Raw genomic sequence first — 20,498 nt, 5'->3', positions numbered from 1 at the left:
GCCTTAACTTTACACGCTAATCTCTTATGCAGGACCTTATCAAAAGCCTTCTGAAAGTCCAAATACACCACATCCACTCGTTCTCCCTTATCTACTTTACCAGTTACATCCTCAAAAAATTCCAATTAAACAATCTTAAAATTGAAACAAAAGAAACGGAAACATTATTCATTATAAGTAGGAAATATAATCGGATGGAAAAGATAAACTTCTGTTTATAGTTGTATAAATCAACTAAAGGAATTTGAAAGGAAATAAGGTTTGTCTGAGAATATTTGTGTGGCGGGTGAGATAACCCGGTTTTACAACACATCGGGTTAAATTCTATTGTACATTACAACAGGAATTTAATGCTTTCGTTGGTATTTCCCATGAGATTTCTTAGAACTTTCTTCATGATTATTAATATGTATAAACTGTGTGATATATGTTTTAAAAATTAGCAGTAGCTATCGCTTCTTCTTGGACTGTTGGCTTCGTACCTTGGTTGTATTTAGAAATAACATGGGTGACAACAGCTGGAGTCTGGAGGGAGACATGAGAAAACAAACAGGTATAATTGGTGTCGATCGGGACAGGCTGGGTCTCAACCAAACAGCTGGAAACTTCATACAGTCCCTCCGTGTTCTGCTCTTTCCTGGTATGTATTCCGAATGCAGTTTCGACGCCATTTTTATACCAAGTGAGGGTGAAATTCTCCGGAAAAAACGCATACGTTTTACACACAAGAGTCAGAGAAGCAGGCGAATCCCCTTCAGTGGAAACAATCTTCAGTGGGGTTGGGGCCGCTGCGGAACAGAGAATGGACAATGTCGAGTTACTTTGCACCATTGGGAGATTAAATGTGATTTTGATTTACGTTCCGTCCATTTTAATATAATAATACCATATGACAGCTCAGCCTGCTGTCCTTTTAATGTTAAGCACATAATCTACACACACCTGATCCATATCTCTCATAGACACCCACATCTATTAAGTTTTACCCGCGCTATCAAGTCCAAGACTTTGAGTTACTCAGCAGACAAGTCGCAACGATTTGCGAATCAATGTTTGCTTTTCGTAGTCCAAACAATTCAGTAAATAAACCTCGGGGGAAGTTGGCACGCTGAGTCCCTCCGTGTTAGGAATAGATAGACAGTGACGAGTAATCTGCACATTGTTGATAATTAAACGGGTGCTAAGTCAGTATCGGACAAATTTCACCGCCGAAGTATGATAATTGGTGACAAAAATTATGCTCGGTTGAACCTCAGGAGGTTTCGGTAACACAGTTCCTCTGTATTGTTTTATTTATTGGAGGTTAGTCAGGTGACAAGGTTGTGTGTTCCACGCTCCAGTTTGTTGAGTGAAGCCATTGATCAATAGTTAGTTTCACGCCGGCTTTGTAATCCCTGACGCAATGATTATGTGAGTATTAATTTCAGGAATGTTAAACCGCAGAGACAGCGATGGGGGCAGACAGAGCATCAGTAAAGGGCTGAGAGCCGTGTATATGTTGGGAAAGGCGCATTAATATAAACGATTTTCTGTCAGTTATATGCTCGGAATTTCTTCCGAACTTCCGCTATCAGGCAGCAGGTGTGCAAATTGTGCAGTTATAGTCTAATGGGGTAATATTGATACATTTTGCAATACTCTGCCTGTGACATAGACACATAGAAACATAGGAGATAGGAGCAGGAGTAGGCCATTCGGTCCCTCGAGCCTGCTCCGCCATTCAATGGATCATGGCTGATCATCCAAAATCAGTACCCGGTCCCTTGTTTCTCCCCATACCCCTTGATGCCTTTAGCCTTAAGAAATATATCCAACTTCTTCTTGAATATGTTTAATGTATTCACTTCTACTGCCTTCTGTGGTAGAGAATTCCACAGGTTCACCATTCTCTGGGTGAAGAAATTCCTCCTCATTTTTGTCCTAAATGACCTCCCCCTTATCCTTAGACTGTGACCCCTGGTTCTGGACTCCCCGACCATCGGGAACATCTTTCCTGCATCTAGTCTGTCCAGTCCTGTCAGAATGTTATCAGTTTCAATGAGATCCCCTCATACTCTTCTAAACTGCAGCTAGTACAAACCCAATCGACGCAATCTCTCCTCATACGTTATTCCTGCCATCCCAGGTATCAGCCTGGTGAATCTTCGCTGAACTCCTTCGATGGCAAGAACATCCTTCCTCAGATAAGGTGACCAAAACTGCACACAATACTCAAGATGTGGCCTCACCAACGCCCTGTACAACTGCAGCAAGACACCCTTGTTCCTGTACTCAAACCCTCTCGCTACGAAGGCCAACATGCCATTTGCCTTCTTAACCGCCTGCTGCACATGCATGCTTACCTTCAACGGCTGGTGCACATGGACACCCAGGTCTCGTTGCACTTCCCCTTCTCCCAATCTACTGCCATTCAGATAATAATCCGCCTTCCTGTTTTTGCCACCAAAGTGGATAACCTCCCATTTATCCACGTTATATTGCATCTGCCATGCTTTTGCCCAATCACCCAGTCTGTCCAAATCATCCTGGAGTTTCTCGGCATCCTCCTCACAGCACACACGCCCACCCAGCTTTGTGTTGTCTGCAAATTTGGAGATATTACATGTAGTTCCCTTGTCTAGATCTTTAATATATGTTGTGAATAGCTGGGGCCCAAGGACCGATGCCTGTGGTACCGCACTAATCACTGCTTGCCACTCAGAAAAAGACCCGTTTATTCCAACACTTTGCTTTCTGCCTGCCAACCAGTTGTCTATCCAATTCAATACCTTACCCACAATCCCATGTGCCTTAACTTTACACGCTAATCTCTTATGCATGACCTTATCAAAAGTCTTCTGAAAATCCAAATACACCACATCCACTGGTTCTCCCTTATCTATTATACCAGTTACATCCTCAAAAAATTCCAGTAGACTAGTCAAGCACCATTTACCTTTTGCAAATCCAAATTGACTTTGTCCGATCCTATCAAAGTTTTCCAAGTGCTCTGCTATTACACCTTTTATAATGGACTCTAGCATTTTCCCCACCTCTGATGTCAGGCTTACCAGTCTGTAATTCCCTGTTTTCTCTCTACCACCTTATTCGAATAGTGGGGTAACATTAGCTACCCTCTAATCCATGGGTACTGTTCCAGATTCCATCGAGTGCTGGAAGATGATCAGCAATGCATCAACGACTTCTAGGGTCATTTCCTTACGTACCCTAGGATGTAGATTATCAGGCCCTGGGGATTTATCGGCCTTCAATCCCATCAATTTCCCAACACCATTTCCCTAAAAATACTGATTTCTTTCAGTTCCTCCCTTTCATCAGACCCTATGTTCCCCGAAATCTCTGGGAGGTTATTTGTGTCCTCCCTTGTGAAGACAGAACCAAAATATGTATTTAATTGGTCATTTCTTTGTTCCCCATTATAAATTCCCCTGATTCTGACTGCAAGGGACCTACGCTTGACTTCACCAATCCTTTTTCTTCACATATCTATAAAAGCTTCTGCAGTCTGTTTTTATGTACCCAGCAAGCTTACTCTCATATTCTATTTTCCCTTTCTTAATTAATACCTTTGTCCTCCTTTGTTGAATCCTAAACTGCTCCCAATCCTCAGGATTATTGCTTTTTCAGGCCAATTTATATGTCCTCTCCTTGGATCTTATGCTATCCCTAATTTCCCTTGTTTGCCACAGTTGAGTCACCTTTTTTGTTTTATTGTTATGCCAAACTGGGATGTACAAATTCTGTAGTTCATCCATGCAGCCTTTGAATGCCTGCCATTGCCTATCCACCATCAACTCTTTGAGAGACATTCCCCAATCAATCCTACCCAACTCGCGCCTCAGACCATCGTAGTTTCCTTTATTTAAATTTAGGACCCTAGTCTCTGAGTCGACTGCTTCATTCTCCATCTTAATGAAGAATTCTATCATATTATGATCGCTCCGACCCAAGGGGCCTCGTACAACAAGATTGCTAATCAATCCTTTCTCGTTACATAATACCCAGTCTAAGATGGCCTGATATTAGTTGGTTCCTCGATATATTGGTCCAGGAAACCATCCCTTAAACACTCCAGGAATTCCTCCTCCACAGTATTGTTACTAATTAAGTTTGCCCAATCTATATGTAGATTTAAGTCACCCATGATGACTGCTGTGCCCTTATTGCGCGCTTCTCTAATTTCCCTTTTAATGCCGTCCCCAAAATCCACATTACTGTTTGGAGGTCTATATACCACTCCCACTAACGTTTTCTCACCTTGGTATTTCTCAGTTCTACCCATACAGATTCCACATCATCAGAGCTAATATCCTTCCTTACAATTGTGTTAATCCCTTCTTTAACCAGCAATGCTACCCCACCTCCCTATCCTTTTTGCCTATCTTTCCTGAATATTGAATACCCCTGGATGTTGAGTTCCCAGACTTGGCCACCCTGGAGCCATGTTTCCGTAATCCCAATCAAATCATTGGGACATTGAATATCTAATTAGCAGTTTTACCCAGAGCACACAACTTAACTTACTGCGAGTTACATTAATAGACATGTTTATAATGCCAAAAACGCTGCAATAAAACAATCACAAAATATCCCAGTTTGTTATACTCGATATATTTTCGACTGTCCCGCTCTCCTGTGTTTCACACTTACCATGCACAATTAGATGTGATCCGCTTCCATTTCCTCGAATTATTCCCCCATGGAACACTGCACAGTGATAGACTCCAGAGTCTTCGAAAGTCGCTCTCAGCAACTGAAAGAACCCGCTCGCTTTCCTTACCAGACCAAATCGTGTTCTGCTTTCGGCGCTTGTGCGCAGGTATTCATTCTCACCATGTTTCCACCAATGCACTCTTGTCCAGGAATCGTCCCGCGAGATGCGGAATATGCAGTAGAAGGTGATGTTCCCTCCTCTGGATACAGTCGCTTGTTTGGGCGCTTGAGTTACACTGAACGAATTCTGGTTCGCTGCTGTCAGAAAATATAGTCAAGTACAGGTTAATTGTATTAGACAAGTCATAGCGTTGCAAGAGAGAAAAATAATCTAGATGGAGGAATTACAGTTCACTACATGAATGTGAAAACGACCTCGGAAGCATTTTATAAATCTAAGTAGCTGGGACAATGAATAAGGAGGTACCTGTGTAAATAATCCACCCGAAATTCAGGCACAGGAAAAGCATACTCTCCGACATTCAGAGCAACCGATGCAACTGATGACTCTCTGCAGTAACTGCGAGTTTGCAATTGTTAGGAATGGTTTGCCGTTAGTTTTCTATGAGATACGTCGCAATGACGTTTGACATCCTGTAATTGCGGGTTGAGAAATTCAGCTTCATTTGTGATGTGGAACTTTCTAAATTCTGCACTTTTTCCACTGCATGGACTACATGTGTGACGGACAGCAAAGAGTAAAGGAAAATATTTGATTTTCATGTGCAGAATTTCCTAACACTCGCGGAGTGTTTCCTCATAAGTAACGGCAGTCTAACCAGGTTGGATACAGAGGAGAAGCGTTGGAGAATGGTGGTTTGGATAACCATGCCCGGAATTTGCAGTGGGTATGGCTCAGAGTTGCCATCCTACCTCCTTTGAAATCCACCGCGCGTTGACAGACCACCCACACGGCCTAAGAAAAAACAATTTCTGGCGCAGAGTTGGACTATTTTCCCAACAAATGCCCAGCAATTGCATACGGAAATGTGACGTTTGATGCAATAGGCCCAGGACCTGTTTGCATCAGCGTAAGGGAATATCTCAGACATGTTTTAAACATTTTCATCTCGGAAATCATATAGGTTATGCTTTTAAAATGAGTTTGACTTGTTCCTGAAAATATTAGAGCCTAACCATTTCGATAATTATTATTAACAAAATTACATTTTTAGTGAAGTTGTTGGAACGAAGCTAATTAGGAATTAAATTCCAATCCTGTAAATTATAAATAAATCTGATTATGGGATTCTATTAAACTTGATTACAAGATTTCCTTCTGAAATTATGTACAATCTAATTCTATCTTCTTATTGGAGGACCAGGTCCACGTGATTCCAGGTGGCTTCCGCACAGGCAGCATCCCTGAGACCTGTGGGCCATTACACAGTGGTTAGACTCTCGCTTGTTGGAGATAGTCATTGCCTGGCACTTCTGTGGCGTGAATGTTACCTGCCACTTATCAGCCCAAGCCAAAACGTCGTCCACGTCTTGTTGCATGCGGGCATGGACTACTTCATTATTGGAGGAGTTGTGAATGGCGCTGAACACTGTGCAGTCATCAGCAAACATCCTCATTTCTGTCCTTTTCTTGGAGGGAAGTTCATTGATGAAGCAGCTGAAGATGGTTGGGCAGAGGACACTGCCCTGAAGAACTCCTGCAGTGATGTTCTGTGGCTGTGATGATTGAGCTCAAACCACTTTCCTTTGTGCTAGGTATGACTCCAGCCACGATTCCCATTGACTTCAGTTTTATCTGGGGCTCCTTGAAGCCACACTCAGTCTAATGATGACAATAGCAAAATACTGTGGATGCTGGAGAACCGAAATAACAACAGAAAATGCTGGACAAGCTCAGCAGGCCAGGCAACATCTGTGGAGAGAGAGAGAGAGTCAAAGTTTCAGGTTGAAACCCTTCGTCAAGACTGAAAAAGCAGTCTTGGCCCCAACCGCCTCCTTTTCACCATGGGCGTACAACCACTTTACACCTCCATCCCCCACCAGAATGGCCCGAGGGCAATCCGCTTCTTCCTTGAACAGAGGCCTGACCAGTCCCTCTCCACCACCAAACTCCTCCACCTGGCTGAACTTGTTCTCACATTGAACAACTTCTACTTGGAATCCACTCATTTCCTCCAAATCAAAGGTGTCGCTTTGGGTACCCGCTTGGGTCCTAGCTATGCCTGCCTTTTTCTGAGATATGTAGAACACTCTTTGTTCCAGTCCTACTCGGGTCCCCTCCCTCACATCTTTTTCCAGTACATTGATGACTGTATTGGTCCCATTTCCTGCTCTCGCCCAGAACTAGACAATTCCATTCACTTTGCCTCCAATTTCCAGCCTTCCCTCACCTTCACATGGCCCACCTCCGACACTTCCCTTCCCTACCTCGACTTCTCCATCTCTATCTCTGGGGATAGGTTATTAACCAACATTCTCTACAAGCCCACTGACTCCCACAGATACTTGGGCTAAACATCCTCCCACCCCGCCTCCTCTAAGGACTCTATTACATTCTCCGAGTTTCTCCATCTCCACTGCATCTGCTCCAACGATGCCACCTTCCACACCAGTGCTTCCGACATGTCTTCCTTTTTCCTCAACCGAGGATTCCCCTCTACCATGGTTGGCATGGCCCTCGACCGTGTCCGTTCTATCTCCCGCACTTCTGCCCTCACCCCTGCCCCACCCTCCCAGAACAACGATAGGGTTCCCCTTGCCCTCACTTTTCACCCCACCAGCCTCCACATTCAGCAGGTCATCCTCCGCCATTTCCGCCACCTCCAACGTGATCCCAGCACCAAATGCATCTTCCCCTCCCCTCCCCTTTCAGCATTCTGTAGGGACTGCTCCCTCCAACACAACCTAGTCTACTCCTCTATCACCCGCAGCACCCCTTCCCCTTCACCTGGCACCTTCCCGTGCAAGCGCAGGAGATGCAACACCTGCCCTTATACCTCTCCCCTTCCCATTTTCCAGGGCTCCAAACACCCCTTCTAGGTGAAACAGCAATTTACTTGTACTTCTTGCAATCTAGTATACTGTATATGCTGCTCACGATGTGGTTCCCTCTACATTGGGGAAACCAAATGCAGATTGGGTGACCGCTTTGCTGAACACTTCTGTTCAGATGTAAAGGTGACCCTGAGCTTCCGGTCACCTGTCATTTTAATTCACCACCCCATTCCCACTCAGACATCACTGTACTCGGGCTCTTGAATTGTTCCACGGAAACCCAGCGTAAGCTCGAGGAACGGCACCTCATCTTCCGATTGGGCACATTACAGCCTTCCGGACTCAATATTGAGTTCAACAATTTCAGATCATAAACTCGGCCCCATTTCATTTAACATATATTTTTTATCCACACCTTTGTTTTGGCCCTTCCCCCTTTTTTCCCCTCCCACATGGCAGTTGTCTCCCATTCTGCCAGACGCTATTTCTCTCTCCACGGATGTTGCCTGGCCTGCTGAGTTTTTCCAGCATTTTCCGTTGTTATCTCGGACTAATGCTGCTTTAAAGCCAAGAGCAGTCACTCTCACCTCACCTCTGGAATTCAGCTCCTTTGTTTGCAAGTGTGCGCCTCTTGGAATTGATGAGGTGAAGCTAAAGAGCACCACAGGGTTATAACCAGAATGGGTGCCAGTGAAGGATTTGTTCAGAGTAAGAGCTTATTTTAAATTTATGTTTCTTGTAAATATATTTTCAAATTGTATCACTGGACGTGTGCACTGTTCCCACTTACACACCCAGAAACTCACCTTGTTACAAAGCTGTAGAATCTTTTATTCACCATTCAGAATCGGCTAATTTATGAACCTCCCATACTATACTCAAAGTAATATTCAACAAGAGTGCTGTTAGGCCTCCATCATTGGTAACACTCTTGCAATTATGTCAGACGATTGTGTGTTCAGGCCCTACTCTAGAGACTTCAACACATAATCTAGACTGCCACTTCAGTGCTGTGCTGTGGGACTGCTGCACTTTTGGAGATGCCGTCTTTCAGGTAAGACGTTATATGGCTGTGTCTGCCATCTCTCTCTTTCTTTCTTTCTTTCTTTCTTTCCTTCTTTTTTTCGGAGGTGGGACCAGTACAAACTGGATGGTTTGCCCTTTGGCGGGACCAGGAACGATGTCCTAGGTGGAGTGTTTGCTAGTGCTGTTGGGGAGGGTTTAAACTAAAATGGCAGGGGGATGGGAACCTGTGCAGTGAGACGGGGAAAGGGAAGCAAGGATAGAAAGAAAAGAGAGGACAGAGAACAGCAAAAGTGGAAAGCAGAGAAATCAAGTGTGTAAATCAAACAGGGCTAAAGTAATTTTTTTTATTTCAGATTTCCTGCATCCGCAGTATTTTGCTTTTGTTCCAAATATTTACGTAATTAAATTACATTGATTCCCAGGAATGTCTAACAGGACCTGTAGGTAACTGACATGGCTCCATCTTTCAACCAGGCAGAGGAATCACATGTGAAAACATTGTTTTTTTTACACTGAAGAGGTCTTATTATAATTATGTCAGAACACTTTAAATCTATTTCGTAAGAACACGTGTCCCTCTTTAGCGAGTCAAATCACACTTAGGAAAAATATATGGCACCCGGTGCATTGCTGCTGCTGATAGCTAAAAAGTGCCAAATCTAAATTACGTTTCTTAAAAATGTACTATTAATAAATAGAGGACAACTATTTAATGGTTCGTCAAATCTTGTAGGCGGAACATAACGTTATGCAAGTATGTTCTGAAGTTGTCGCTCATCTAAACACGGTTATGACACTGTATGTGTAGAGTGAACATTGACAGGTTGAAATATCAGTTATAGTGACGGCACTAGATATCGGCCTTGACTTTCACGCCTATTTAAATGTATCAACTATGGTTTCTGCACTTTATTTGTAGTCCGTCATTCTGATAAATGTTTGTCCAAAATTATGTAAACTGGTGCCGACAGTGAATTAACCACGTAACCAAATGCTTTCATTGCAGCCCATGCAGAGAGCAGCACAAAGCATTCAATTCGATCAGACTAAGCCAGGCTCCAAGACCTAAGAATGATGAGGAGACGAAATGTGTACTTTTAAGGATGACCGAGAAGCAGACGCAGAGCATCCATGCGGCGTTAGCATTTAAGCGATACCGGACTACTTCGACTTATGCTGACTTTGAGCGTATATTGCATCTCAGGCTGATGGATGTTTTTGGCAGTAATCCACAAACCAGTAAATCAATCAAGTAATAATATTTCCAAACTGTGTCACAAGTCGAAGTACGTGAATCTAGAATTGACTGTCTCCAAGAACAAGGGGATATCTAAAAATAACAAAAGAAGCACAGAACATTCAGAGATACAGACAAAAATCCAAAGACGAGTAACAGAAGCCGTCTACAGAGACGCAAGAAACAAATAGTGGGTAAAATGTTAGATACGGAATCTATTTTATCCCGATTTATATTGATGGCACTGCACTATCATATCTGCATGTTATGCAATTATAATATTACCACCCATCTGAGGCCTAGCCCGTTTTAGCTCTGTATTGTAGAATGCATTGGCAGTTATTACTTTTTTAATCATTTATGAATTCTCAATCAGCAAAACAATTTATATAATAACACATGAAATTTTGATTTTTTTTTCTCTGTATCGATTACCAGGACAAATCATAGAATCATAGAATCATAAAAATTTACAGCACAGAAGGAGACCATTTTGGCCCATCGCGTCCGTGCCGGCCAACAAAGAGCTATCCAGCCTAATCTCACTTCGGAGCACTTGGTCCGTAGCCCTGCAGGTTAAATCTTCCCAATTGCACATCAAAGTACGTTTTAAATGTGGTTAGAGTTCCTGCCTCTACCACCCTTTCGGGCCGTGAGATCCAGACCACTACAACCCTCTGGGTGAAGAAATTTCCCCTCAGAGTCCCTCATAAACCTTCCACCAATTACTTTAAATCTGTGCCCCCTGGTTTTTGACCCCTCTACTAAGGGAAATAGGTCCTTTTTATACACTTTATCTATGCACCTCATAATTTTATACACCTCAATAAGGTCTCCCCTCAGCCTCCTCTGTTCTAAGAAAAACAGACCCAGCCTATCCAGTCTTTCCTAGTAGCTAAGAAGGCAACATCCTTGTAAATCTCTCCTGTACACTCTCCAGAGCAATCACATATTTGCTGTAATGTGGTGACCAGAACTGCACGCAGCAATCCAGCTGAGGCCTAACTACTGTTTTATAAATTTGAAGCATAACCACCCTGCCCTTGTATTCTATGCCACGGCTAATAAAGGTAAGCATTCCATATGCCTTCTTTACCAACTTATCTACCTGGCCTGCTACCTTCAGGGATCTGTGGGCATGCACTCCGATGTCCCTTTGATCCTCTACACTACTCAGTGTCCTACTATTTAATGTGTATTCCCTTTCCTTGCTAGCCCTCCCCAAAATGCATTAACTCACACTTCTCAGGATCGAATTCCATTTGCCACTGCTCTGCCCACCTGACCAATTTATTGATACCTTCCTGCAGTCTACAGCTTCCTTCTTCAGTATCAACCACACAACCGATTTTAGTATCACCTGCAAACTTCTTAATCATACCCCCTATATTCAAGTCTAGATCATTGATATAAACAACAAAAAGCAAGGGACCTAGTACTGAGCCCTGCGGAACTCCACTAGAAACAATCTTCCAGTCACAAAAGCACCCATCAATCATTACCCTCTGCTTCCTGTCTCCGAGCAACTTTTGAATCCAACTTGACAATTCACCCTGGATCCCATGGGCTATTAACTTCGTGACCAGTCTGCCATGTGGAGCCTTATCAAAAGCCTTGCTAAAGTCCATATACACTACATCAAAGGCACTACCCTCATCTACCCTCCTTGTTACCTCCTCAAAAATTTCAATCAATTTTTTCAGACACGACCTTCCCTTAACAAATCCGTGCTGACTATCCTTGATAAATCTGTGCCTTTCTAAATGAATGTTATCCTGCCATTCAGAATTCTTTCTAGTAATTTTCCCACCAGCGAGTTTAGGCTGACTGGCCTGTAATTACTCAGGCTATCCTTTTCTCCCTTTTTAAACAAGGGTACCACATTAGCAGCCCTCCAGTCCTCCGGCACCTCACCTGAAGCCAGAGAGGATTGAAAAATGCTGGACAGGGCCTCTGCTATTTCATCTTTTGCTTGGCTTAATAGCCTGGGATGCATTTCATCCGGGCATGGGGATTGATCCACTTTTTAATGCTGCTAAACCCCTTAATACTTCCTCTCTCACTATGTTTATTTCATCTAATCTTTCGCACTCCTCCCCCCTGATAGCAATGTCTGCTTCGCCTGTCTCCTTTGTGAAAACAGACGCAAAGTATTCATTAAGAACCCTACCGATGTCTCCTACCTCCACACACAGATTACCCTTTTGATCTCTAATAGGCCCTACCCTTTCTTAATTTACCTCTTGCTCTTAATATATTTATAAAATATCTTTGGGTTTTCTTTGATTTTACTTGCTAAAAAATCTCCATGCTCTCTCTTTGCTTTCCTAATATCCTTTTCTAATTGCACCACTGCTCTTTCTGTACTCCTCGAACGATTCTGGAGTATTTAGACCTCGGTATCTGTCATTTGCCTCCTTTTCTTTCTTTATCCTACCCTGTATGTCCCTAGACATCCAGGGGGCTGTAGATTTGTTAGTCCCAACTTTTTTCTTTAAGGGCACATATTTGTTCTGAACCCTTCGGATCTCCTCCTTGAATGCCTCTCATTGCTCTGGCACTGATTTACCTTCAGGTAGCTGTTTCCAGTCGACTATGGCTAAATCCCCTCTGGGCTTAGCATAATTTGCTTTTCCCCAATTTAGAATTCCTTATTCCTGGTCCACCCTTGTCCTTTTCCATAACTACCTTAAATCTAACAGAATTATGATCAGTAGCACCAAAATGCTGCCCCACTGATATGCCTTCTACCTGCCCAGCTTCATTCCCTAAAACTAAGTCCAGAACCGCCCCCTCCCTTGGTGGGCTTGCTACATACTGGCCAAAATTTTCTCCTGGAAGCATTTGGGGAATTCTGCTCCCTCAATACCCTTCAAACTAATTTTAACCCAGTTAACATTTGGATAGTTGAAATCCCCTACTATTACTGCCCTATATTTTTTGCACTTCTCAGAAATGTGCCTACATATTTGTTCGTCTATCACCCTCTCACAGTTTGAGGGACTGTAGTACACTCTCAGCAGTATGGTCGCTCCTTTTTTGCTTTTCAATTCGACCCATATGGCCTGGTTTGATGATCCCTCCAACATATCATTCGTCCTCACAGCTGTAATAGTTTCTTTAATCAATACTGCGACCGCCCCACCCCACCAACCTTTTTACCTCCCTCTCTATCCCATCTGAAAATCCTGTAACCAGGAATGTTGAGCTGCCATACCTGCCCCTCTTTCAGCCACGCCTCTGTAATAGCTATTATATCATAGTCCTAAGTATCTATCTGTGCCTTCAGCTCATCTGCCTTGTTCGCTATGCTCCTTGCATTGAAGTATATACCAGTCAGTTTAGGCAAACCTCCTTGTTGACTACTAGCTAGCCTTTGATTACTCTGTCCTTCGAACTTACTATCTGCGTTTTTGTTTTCAAATTCCAGTTTTTCTACCCTTCCTATTGACTCTCTGCTTTGTTTCCCATCCCCCTGCCAAGCTAGTTTTAACCCTCCCAAAGAGCACTCGCAAACCCTCCTGCGAAGATATTGGTCCAATTCCCATTGAGGTTCAACCTGTCAAGCTTGTAGAGGTCCCATCTCCCCCAGAAATGGTTCCAATTCCTCAGGAATCTAGAGCCCACCCTCCTACAATATCTCTCCAGCCACGCATTCATCTGCTCTATCTTCCTATTTCTGTACCTACTAGCACGTGGCACTGGTAGTAATCCGGAAATTACTACCTTTGAGGTCCTGCTTTTTAACCTCTTTCCTAGCTCCCTAAACTCTGCCTGCAGGAACTCATCCCTCTTCCTACCTTTGTCATTGGTGCCGATATGGACCACGACCTCTGGCTGTTCACACTCCCCCCGCCCCCCCCCCCACTCAGACTGCCCTGCAGCTGTTCAGTGACATATATGTACCTGGAATCATGGAGGCACCATGTCATCCTGGAGTCATGACTGTGGCCACAGAAACGCCTGTCTGCTCCCCTAATGATTGAATACCCTATCACTATTGCGCTCCTTCTCCTCTTCACCCACGCCTGTGCAGCTGAGCCTCCCATGGTGCTGTGGATTTGGCTCTGGCTGCACTCCCCAGAGGAACAATCAACCTCACCAGTACTCAGCACCGAATACTGGTTGGTGAGCAAGATGGGCTCATGGGGGCTCCTGCATTACCTGCCTGGTCTTCATCTTCTGTCTGACGGTCACCCATTCCCTCGCTGCCTGCACATTCCGAGGCTGTGGGGTGACCACCTCCCAAAACATGCAATCCATGTAGCTTTCACCCTCGTGGATGCAGAGCAGTGACTGGAGCTACCGCTCAAGCTCTGTAACCCGGTGCTCGAGCTGCTGCAGCTGGCGACTCTTCCCGCACATATGGTCATCCAGACCATGGGAGATGTCCAGGACTTCCCACATGGCACAAGATGTGCATTCTGATAATCTTCCAGCATTGCTGATCAGCTTCCAACATTCGATGGAATCTGGAACAGAACCCATGGATTGGACGTTAGCTAATGTTACCCCACTATTCAAAAAAGGTGGTAGAGAGCAAACGGGGAATTACAGACCAGTAAGCCTGACATCGGTAGTGGGGAAAATGCTAGAGTCCATTATAACAGATGTAATAGCAGAGCACATGGAAAACAGTGACAGGATCGGACAAAGTCAACATGGATTTACAGAAGTTAAATCGTGCTTGACTAATCTACTGGGATTTTTTGAGGATGTAACTGGTAAAATAGATAAGGGAGAACCAGTGGATGTGGTGTATTTGGACTTTCAGAAGGCTTTCTATAAGGTCCCGCATAAGAGATTAGCGTGTAAAGTTAAGGCACATGGGATTGGGGGCAAGGTATTGACTTGGATAGAGAACTGGTTGGCAGACAGAAAGCAAAGAGTTCTAATAAACGGGTTTCTTTCTGAGTGGCAGGCAGTGACTAGTGGGGTACCGCAGGGATCAGTCATTCGGCCCCAGCTATTCACAATATGTATAAAATATCTAGACAAGGGAACTAGATGTAATATCTCCAAATTTGCAGACGGCACAAAGCTGGGTGGGCGTGTGTGCTGTGAGGAGGATGCTGAGAAACTACAGGATGATTTGGACAGGTGGGGTGATTGGGCAGAAGCATGGCAGATGTAATATAATAATGTGGATAAATGTGAGGTTATCCACTTTGGTGGCAAAATCAGGAAGGCAGATTATTATCTGAATGGCAATAGATTGGGAGAAGGGGAAGTGCAACGAGACCTGGGTGTCCTTGTACACCAGTCACTGAAGATAAGCATGCAGGTGCAGCAGGCGGTTAAGAAGGCAAATGGTATGTTGGCCATCGTAGCGAGAGGGTTGGAGTACAGGAACAAGGATACCTTGCTGCAGTTGTACAGGGCCTTGCTGAGACCACATCTTGAGTATTGTGTGCAGTTTTGGTCGCCTTATCTGAGGAAGGATGTTCTTGCCATGGAAGGAGTTGAGCGAAGATTCACCAGGCTGATACCTGGGATGGCAGAAATGAAGTACGAGGAGAGATTGGGCCGATTGGGCTTGTACTCGCTGGAGTTTAGAAGAATGAGTGGGGATCTCATTGAAACTTATAAAATTCTGACAGGAGTGGACAGACTAAATGCAGGAAAGATGTTCCCGATGGTCGGGGAGTGCAGAACCAGGGGTCACAGTCTAAGGATAAGGGGTAGGCCATTTAGGACAGAAATGAGGAGGAATTTCTTCACCCAGAGAGTGGTGAACCTGCGGAAATCTCTTCCACAGAAGGCAGTAGAGGCCAATTCATTAAATATATTCAAGAAGGAGTTGGATATATTTCTTAAGGCTAATGGGATCAAGGGGTATGGGGAGAAAGCAGAATTTGGATGATCAGCCATGATCGCATTGAATGGAGGAGGAGGCTCGAGGGGCCGAATGGCCTACTCCTGCTCCTATCTTCTATGTTTCTATGTTTCTATTCCACAGGTTTGTGCTGCCGTGCCATACCTCTAATTAACAAACTATTTACAACTTGGCTGGAATAAACTTAAAAAACGTTAAGAATGCCAAGTAAAAACACTTACCAGATATTCACCAATCAGCTCCCTCTTTTTGAACGTGTATTTTTTAATCCCAGCTCTTAATTTAAACCAATGCCCAAGATAAATTGAGAAATACCGAGCAACCAATCAATTCCCTGCTTTCCTGTGACGTCACTACTTGTTTTTGTTGTCATGGTCCGCTGCCGCCGCTCTCGGGCCTCGCTCTGCCACACTCTGTATATCCTCAGGTTCCACTCTCGCCCCTTCTCAGGTCTGCTGCCTCCGCTCTCGGGCCTCGCTCTGCCACACTCTTTATATCCTTAGGTTCCACTCTCGCCCCCTCTCAGATCTGCTGCCTCCGCTCCTGGGCCACGCTCTGCCAAGCTCTTTATATCCTCAGGCTCTGCTGTCTCTCCCTCTCAAGTCCGCTGCCTCCACACTCGGGCCTCGCTTGCCGCGTTCTTTATATCCTTAGGTTCCACTCTGGCTCCCTCTCAGGTCTGCTGCCTCCGCTCTCGGTCCTCGCTCTACAGCGCTCTTTATATCCTCAGGCTTTGCTTTAGCACCCACTCAGGTCTGCTGTCTCCGCTCAAAGAAATGATAATCCCATAAAGTGGCTATTGTTTAAATTTAAACACTCAATTCGCTTTTGCGTCTTTTTAACAAATCCGTAAAGTTGTTACATAGGAGTACATATGATATGTGGCACTGAAACAGGTAATTCGGCCCAACCAGTCCATGCCGGCGTTTAAGCTCGACTCGAGACCCCTCTCGTCTTTCCGCCTCTAAATCTATCAGCATAAACCTCTATTCATTTCTCCCTCACATGCTTGTCTAGCGTCCCCTTAAATGCTTCCATAATATTCTATTCAACCACTCCCCCTGGTAAAGAAGTTTCTTTTGAAATCCCTATCGGATTTCTTCGAGACTATCTTACATTGATGGCCTCTAGTTATGCTCTTCCCCACAATTGGAAACATTCTCTCTGTATCCATTCTATCAACTCCTTTCATAATTTTAAAGACTTCTATTAGGTCTGCTTTCCTTTTTCAAGAGAAAAGAGACCCAACCTGTTCATCCTTTCCTGATATGTAAACCCTCGTATTTCTGGTATCATCCTTGTAAGTATTCCCTGCACCCTCTCCAGTGCCTCTATATCCTTTTTATTATATGGTGACCAGAACTGTACTCTAAGTGTGGTGTAACCAAGGTTCAATACAGGTTTAGCATAACATCCCTACATTTCAATTCTATCCCTCGAGAAATAAACCTTAGTGCTTGGTTTTCTTTGTTTGGTTTGGCCTTGCTAATCTGTGTAGCAACTTTTAGTGATTTGTGTATTTGTTCTCCGAGATCCCTATATTCCTCTGCCCCTCCTAGACTCGCACCCTCCAAGTAATAAGTGACCTCCATATTCTTCCTACCAAAATGTAATAACTCACATGTATCTTTTTTGAACATCATTTGCCAATTATATGCCCATTCTGCAAGTTTATTAACGTCCTCTTTTAATTTGTTGCTGTCCTCATCAGTATTTACTATCCTCCCCAAATTTGGTGTCATCTGCAAATTTAGAAATTTATTTGATTCCAAAGTCTAAACTGTTAATGCAAATTGTGAACAACAGTGGTCCCAGCATTGATCCTTGTGGAACACCACTACCCACCTTCTGCCACTGTGAATGACTAAGCTTTACCCCTACTCTCTGCTTTCTCACATGAAGCCAGCTTATTATCCATTCTATGAAATGTCCCCCGACTCCGCATTATCTGACCTTGTTCACCAATATATTTTGAGCTACCTTATCGAAGGCCTTTTGAAAATCTTGATAAATTACATCTACTGCACTAACATTGTCTACTATCTGTTACCTCTTCAAAAAATTCAATAAGGTAGGTCAAGCAAGACTTTCCCTTTTAAAATCCGTGCTGACTATTCCTTATTATATTTTTGATTTCTAGATATTCTTCTATTTTCTCCTTTAGTAGTGATTCCATTATTTTTCCTACCACAGTTGATTCAAAGTCTCAACCTGTCTCAAAAGTTTGACTTCAACTGGATGTGTGTTTAATCACACAGCAGTTGGAGGGGGCTTTCAACCGCATCTGTGCATTCCCAGTTTCTGTAATATACATAATTTTACAGCTTGCAGTTAGTGTATTTGGAGCATGCCCAGTTTCCATTATGTCACAACATACTGCCTGTGCATCAAAAGGAACCGAAGGGTAGAGGATATGTCCCTTGAGTCCTGAGGGTTTGAGAATTGCGTTGATGTTTCCCAAAGACTAAATACATTTTAGATTGATTTCTCAAATATTTATTTCAAGAAAGTGATGACATTTATAAAAAGATGCTGTACTTTGTTGTGAGCTGCTTAGACAACACAAGTGAGGAGCAGGCCACGTGAGTAGTAACATTGTGACTGTGATTTCCACAACCAAAATGTTACGCTTACTAAAGTATCCGATTAAATTCAGTGGTCTTTCTCCTGTTCAGCTATAACTTAGAATCAAGGAATCATAGAAATTTACTGCACACAAGGACGCCATTCGGCATGTCTGAGCCGGCCAGAAATGAGCTATCCAGCCTAATTCCACTTTCCAACTCTTGGTCCGTAGCCTTGTAGGTTACGTAGAAACATAGAAACAAAGAAGCATAGAAGATAGGAGCAGGTGTAGGCCATTCGGATCCTCGAGCCCGCTCCGCCATTTAATGAGATCATGACTGATCATTCAAATTCACTACCCTGTCCCGGCTTTCTCCCCATATCCCTTGATCCCTTTAGCCTCAAGAAACATATCCAACTCCTTCTTGAATATATTTAATGAATTGACCTCAACTGCCCTGTGTGGCAGAGAATTCAACAGGTTCACCACTCTCTGGGTGAAGAAATTCCTTCTCAGCTCAGTCCTAAATGGCTTACCCCTTCTCAGTGGACTGTGACCCCTGGTTCTGGACTCCCCCGCCATCGGGAACACCCTTCCTGCATCTAGTCTGTCTAGTCCTGTTAGAATTGTATAAGTTTCAATGAGATCCCCTCTCATTCTTCTAAAAACTAGCGAATATAAGCATAATCGACCCAATCTATCCTCATAGCTCATTCCTGCCATCCCAGGTATCAGTCTGGTGAATCTTCGCTTCACTCTCTCCATGGCAAGAACATCCTTCCTCAGATAAGGCGACCAAAACTGCACAAAATACTCAAGGTGTGGTCTCACCAAGGCCCTTTACAACTGCAACAAGACTTCCTTGCTCCTGTACTCAGATCCTCTCGCTATGAAGGCCAACATACAATTTGCCTTCTTACCTGCCTGCTGCACCTGCATGCTTACCTTCAGCGACTGGTATGCAAGGACACCCAGCTTTCGTGGCACTTCCCTTTTTCCCAATCTATTGCCATTCACATAATAATCTGCCTTCCTGTTTTTGCCACCGAAGTGGATAACCTCGCATTTATCCACATTATACTGCATTTGCCATGCATCTGCCAAATCACCCAACCTGCCCAAATCGTGCTGGAGTTTCTCTGCATCCTCCTCACAGCACACACGCCCACCCAGCTTTGTGTCATCTGCAAACTTGGAGATATTACATCTAGTTCCCTCGTCTAGACCATTTATATATATTGTGAATAGCTGGGGTCCTAGCACCGATCCTGTGGTACCCCACTAGTCACTGCCTGCCATTAGGATAAAGACTCGTTTATTCAAACACTTTGCTTCCTGTCTGCCAACCAGTTCTCTATCCAAGACAGTACCTTACCCCCAATCCCATGTGCTTTAACTTTACACGCTAATCTCATATCTGGGACCTTATCGAAAGCCTTCTAAAAGACAAATACACCACATCCATTGGTTCTCCCTTATCTATTCTACCAGTTACATACTCAAAAAATTCCAGTAGATTAGTCAAGCATGTTTTACCTTTTGTAAATCCACGTTGACTTTGTCCGGTCCTGTCACTGTTTTCCAAGTGTGCTGCTATTACATGATTTATAAATGACTCTACCATTTTCCCACTACCGATGTCAGGCTTACCGGTCTATAATTCACCGTTTTCTCTCTACCACCCTTCTTAAATAGTGGGGTTACATTAGCTACCCTCCAATCCATGTTAACTGTTCCAGAGTCTATAGAATTCTGGAAGATGACCAGCAATGCATCTACTATTTCTGGGGCCACTTACATAAGTATCTTAGGATGTAGATTATCAGGCCCTTGGATTTGTCGGTCTTCAATCCCGGCATTTTCCCTAACACCATTACCCTACAAATACTGATTTCATTCAATTCCTCCCTCTCATTAGACACTATGTTCCCCGACATTTCTGGGATATTGTTTGTGTCCTCCTTTGTGAAGACAGAACCAAAGTATATATGTAATTGGTCTGCCATTTCTATGTTCCCCATTATATATTCCTCTGATTCTGACTGCAGGCGACCTACGCTTGACTTCACCATTCTTTTTCTCTTCACATATCTATAGATGCTTTTATGGTGAATTTTTATGTTCCCTGCAAACTTACTCTCATAATCTATTTCCCCTCTCTTAAG

The 20,498-nt window shown here is 43.7% G+C and overlaps 1 protein-coding gene across 1 annotated transcript; it reads right to left on the bottom strand.

Moving 5' to 3' along the window:
* Window positions 1-432: 432 nt before the first annotated feature.
* On the bottom strand, window positions 433-20,192 carry LOC147105524 (tyrosine-protein phosphatase non-receptor type substrate 1-like). The gene is made up of 3 exons (XM_086010918.1): window positions 20,132-20,192; window positions 4,651-4,971; window positions 433-788 (listed from the first exon to the last, which is right to left on the bottom strand). The coding sequence occupies exons 1-3, from the start codon at window positions 20,190-20,192 to the stop codon at window positions 433-435; spliced, it is 738 nt and encodes a 245-aa protein (XP_085867044.1).
* Window positions 20,193-20,498: the final 306 nt, after the last annotated feature.

The sequence above is a fragment of the Somniosus microcephalus genome, chromosome 17 (genome assembly GCF_052327205.1).
Source record: "Somniosus microcephalus isolate GS21.2 chromosome 17, FLI_Smic_1.0, whole genome shotgun sequence".
Lineage (NCBI taxonomy): Eukaryota > Metazoa > Chordata > Chondrichthyes > Squaliformes > Somniosidae > Somniosus > Somniosus microcephalus.
Note: the sequence above shows the minus strand (reverse complement) of the source record. Positions and strands in the feature narration are given on the sequence as shown.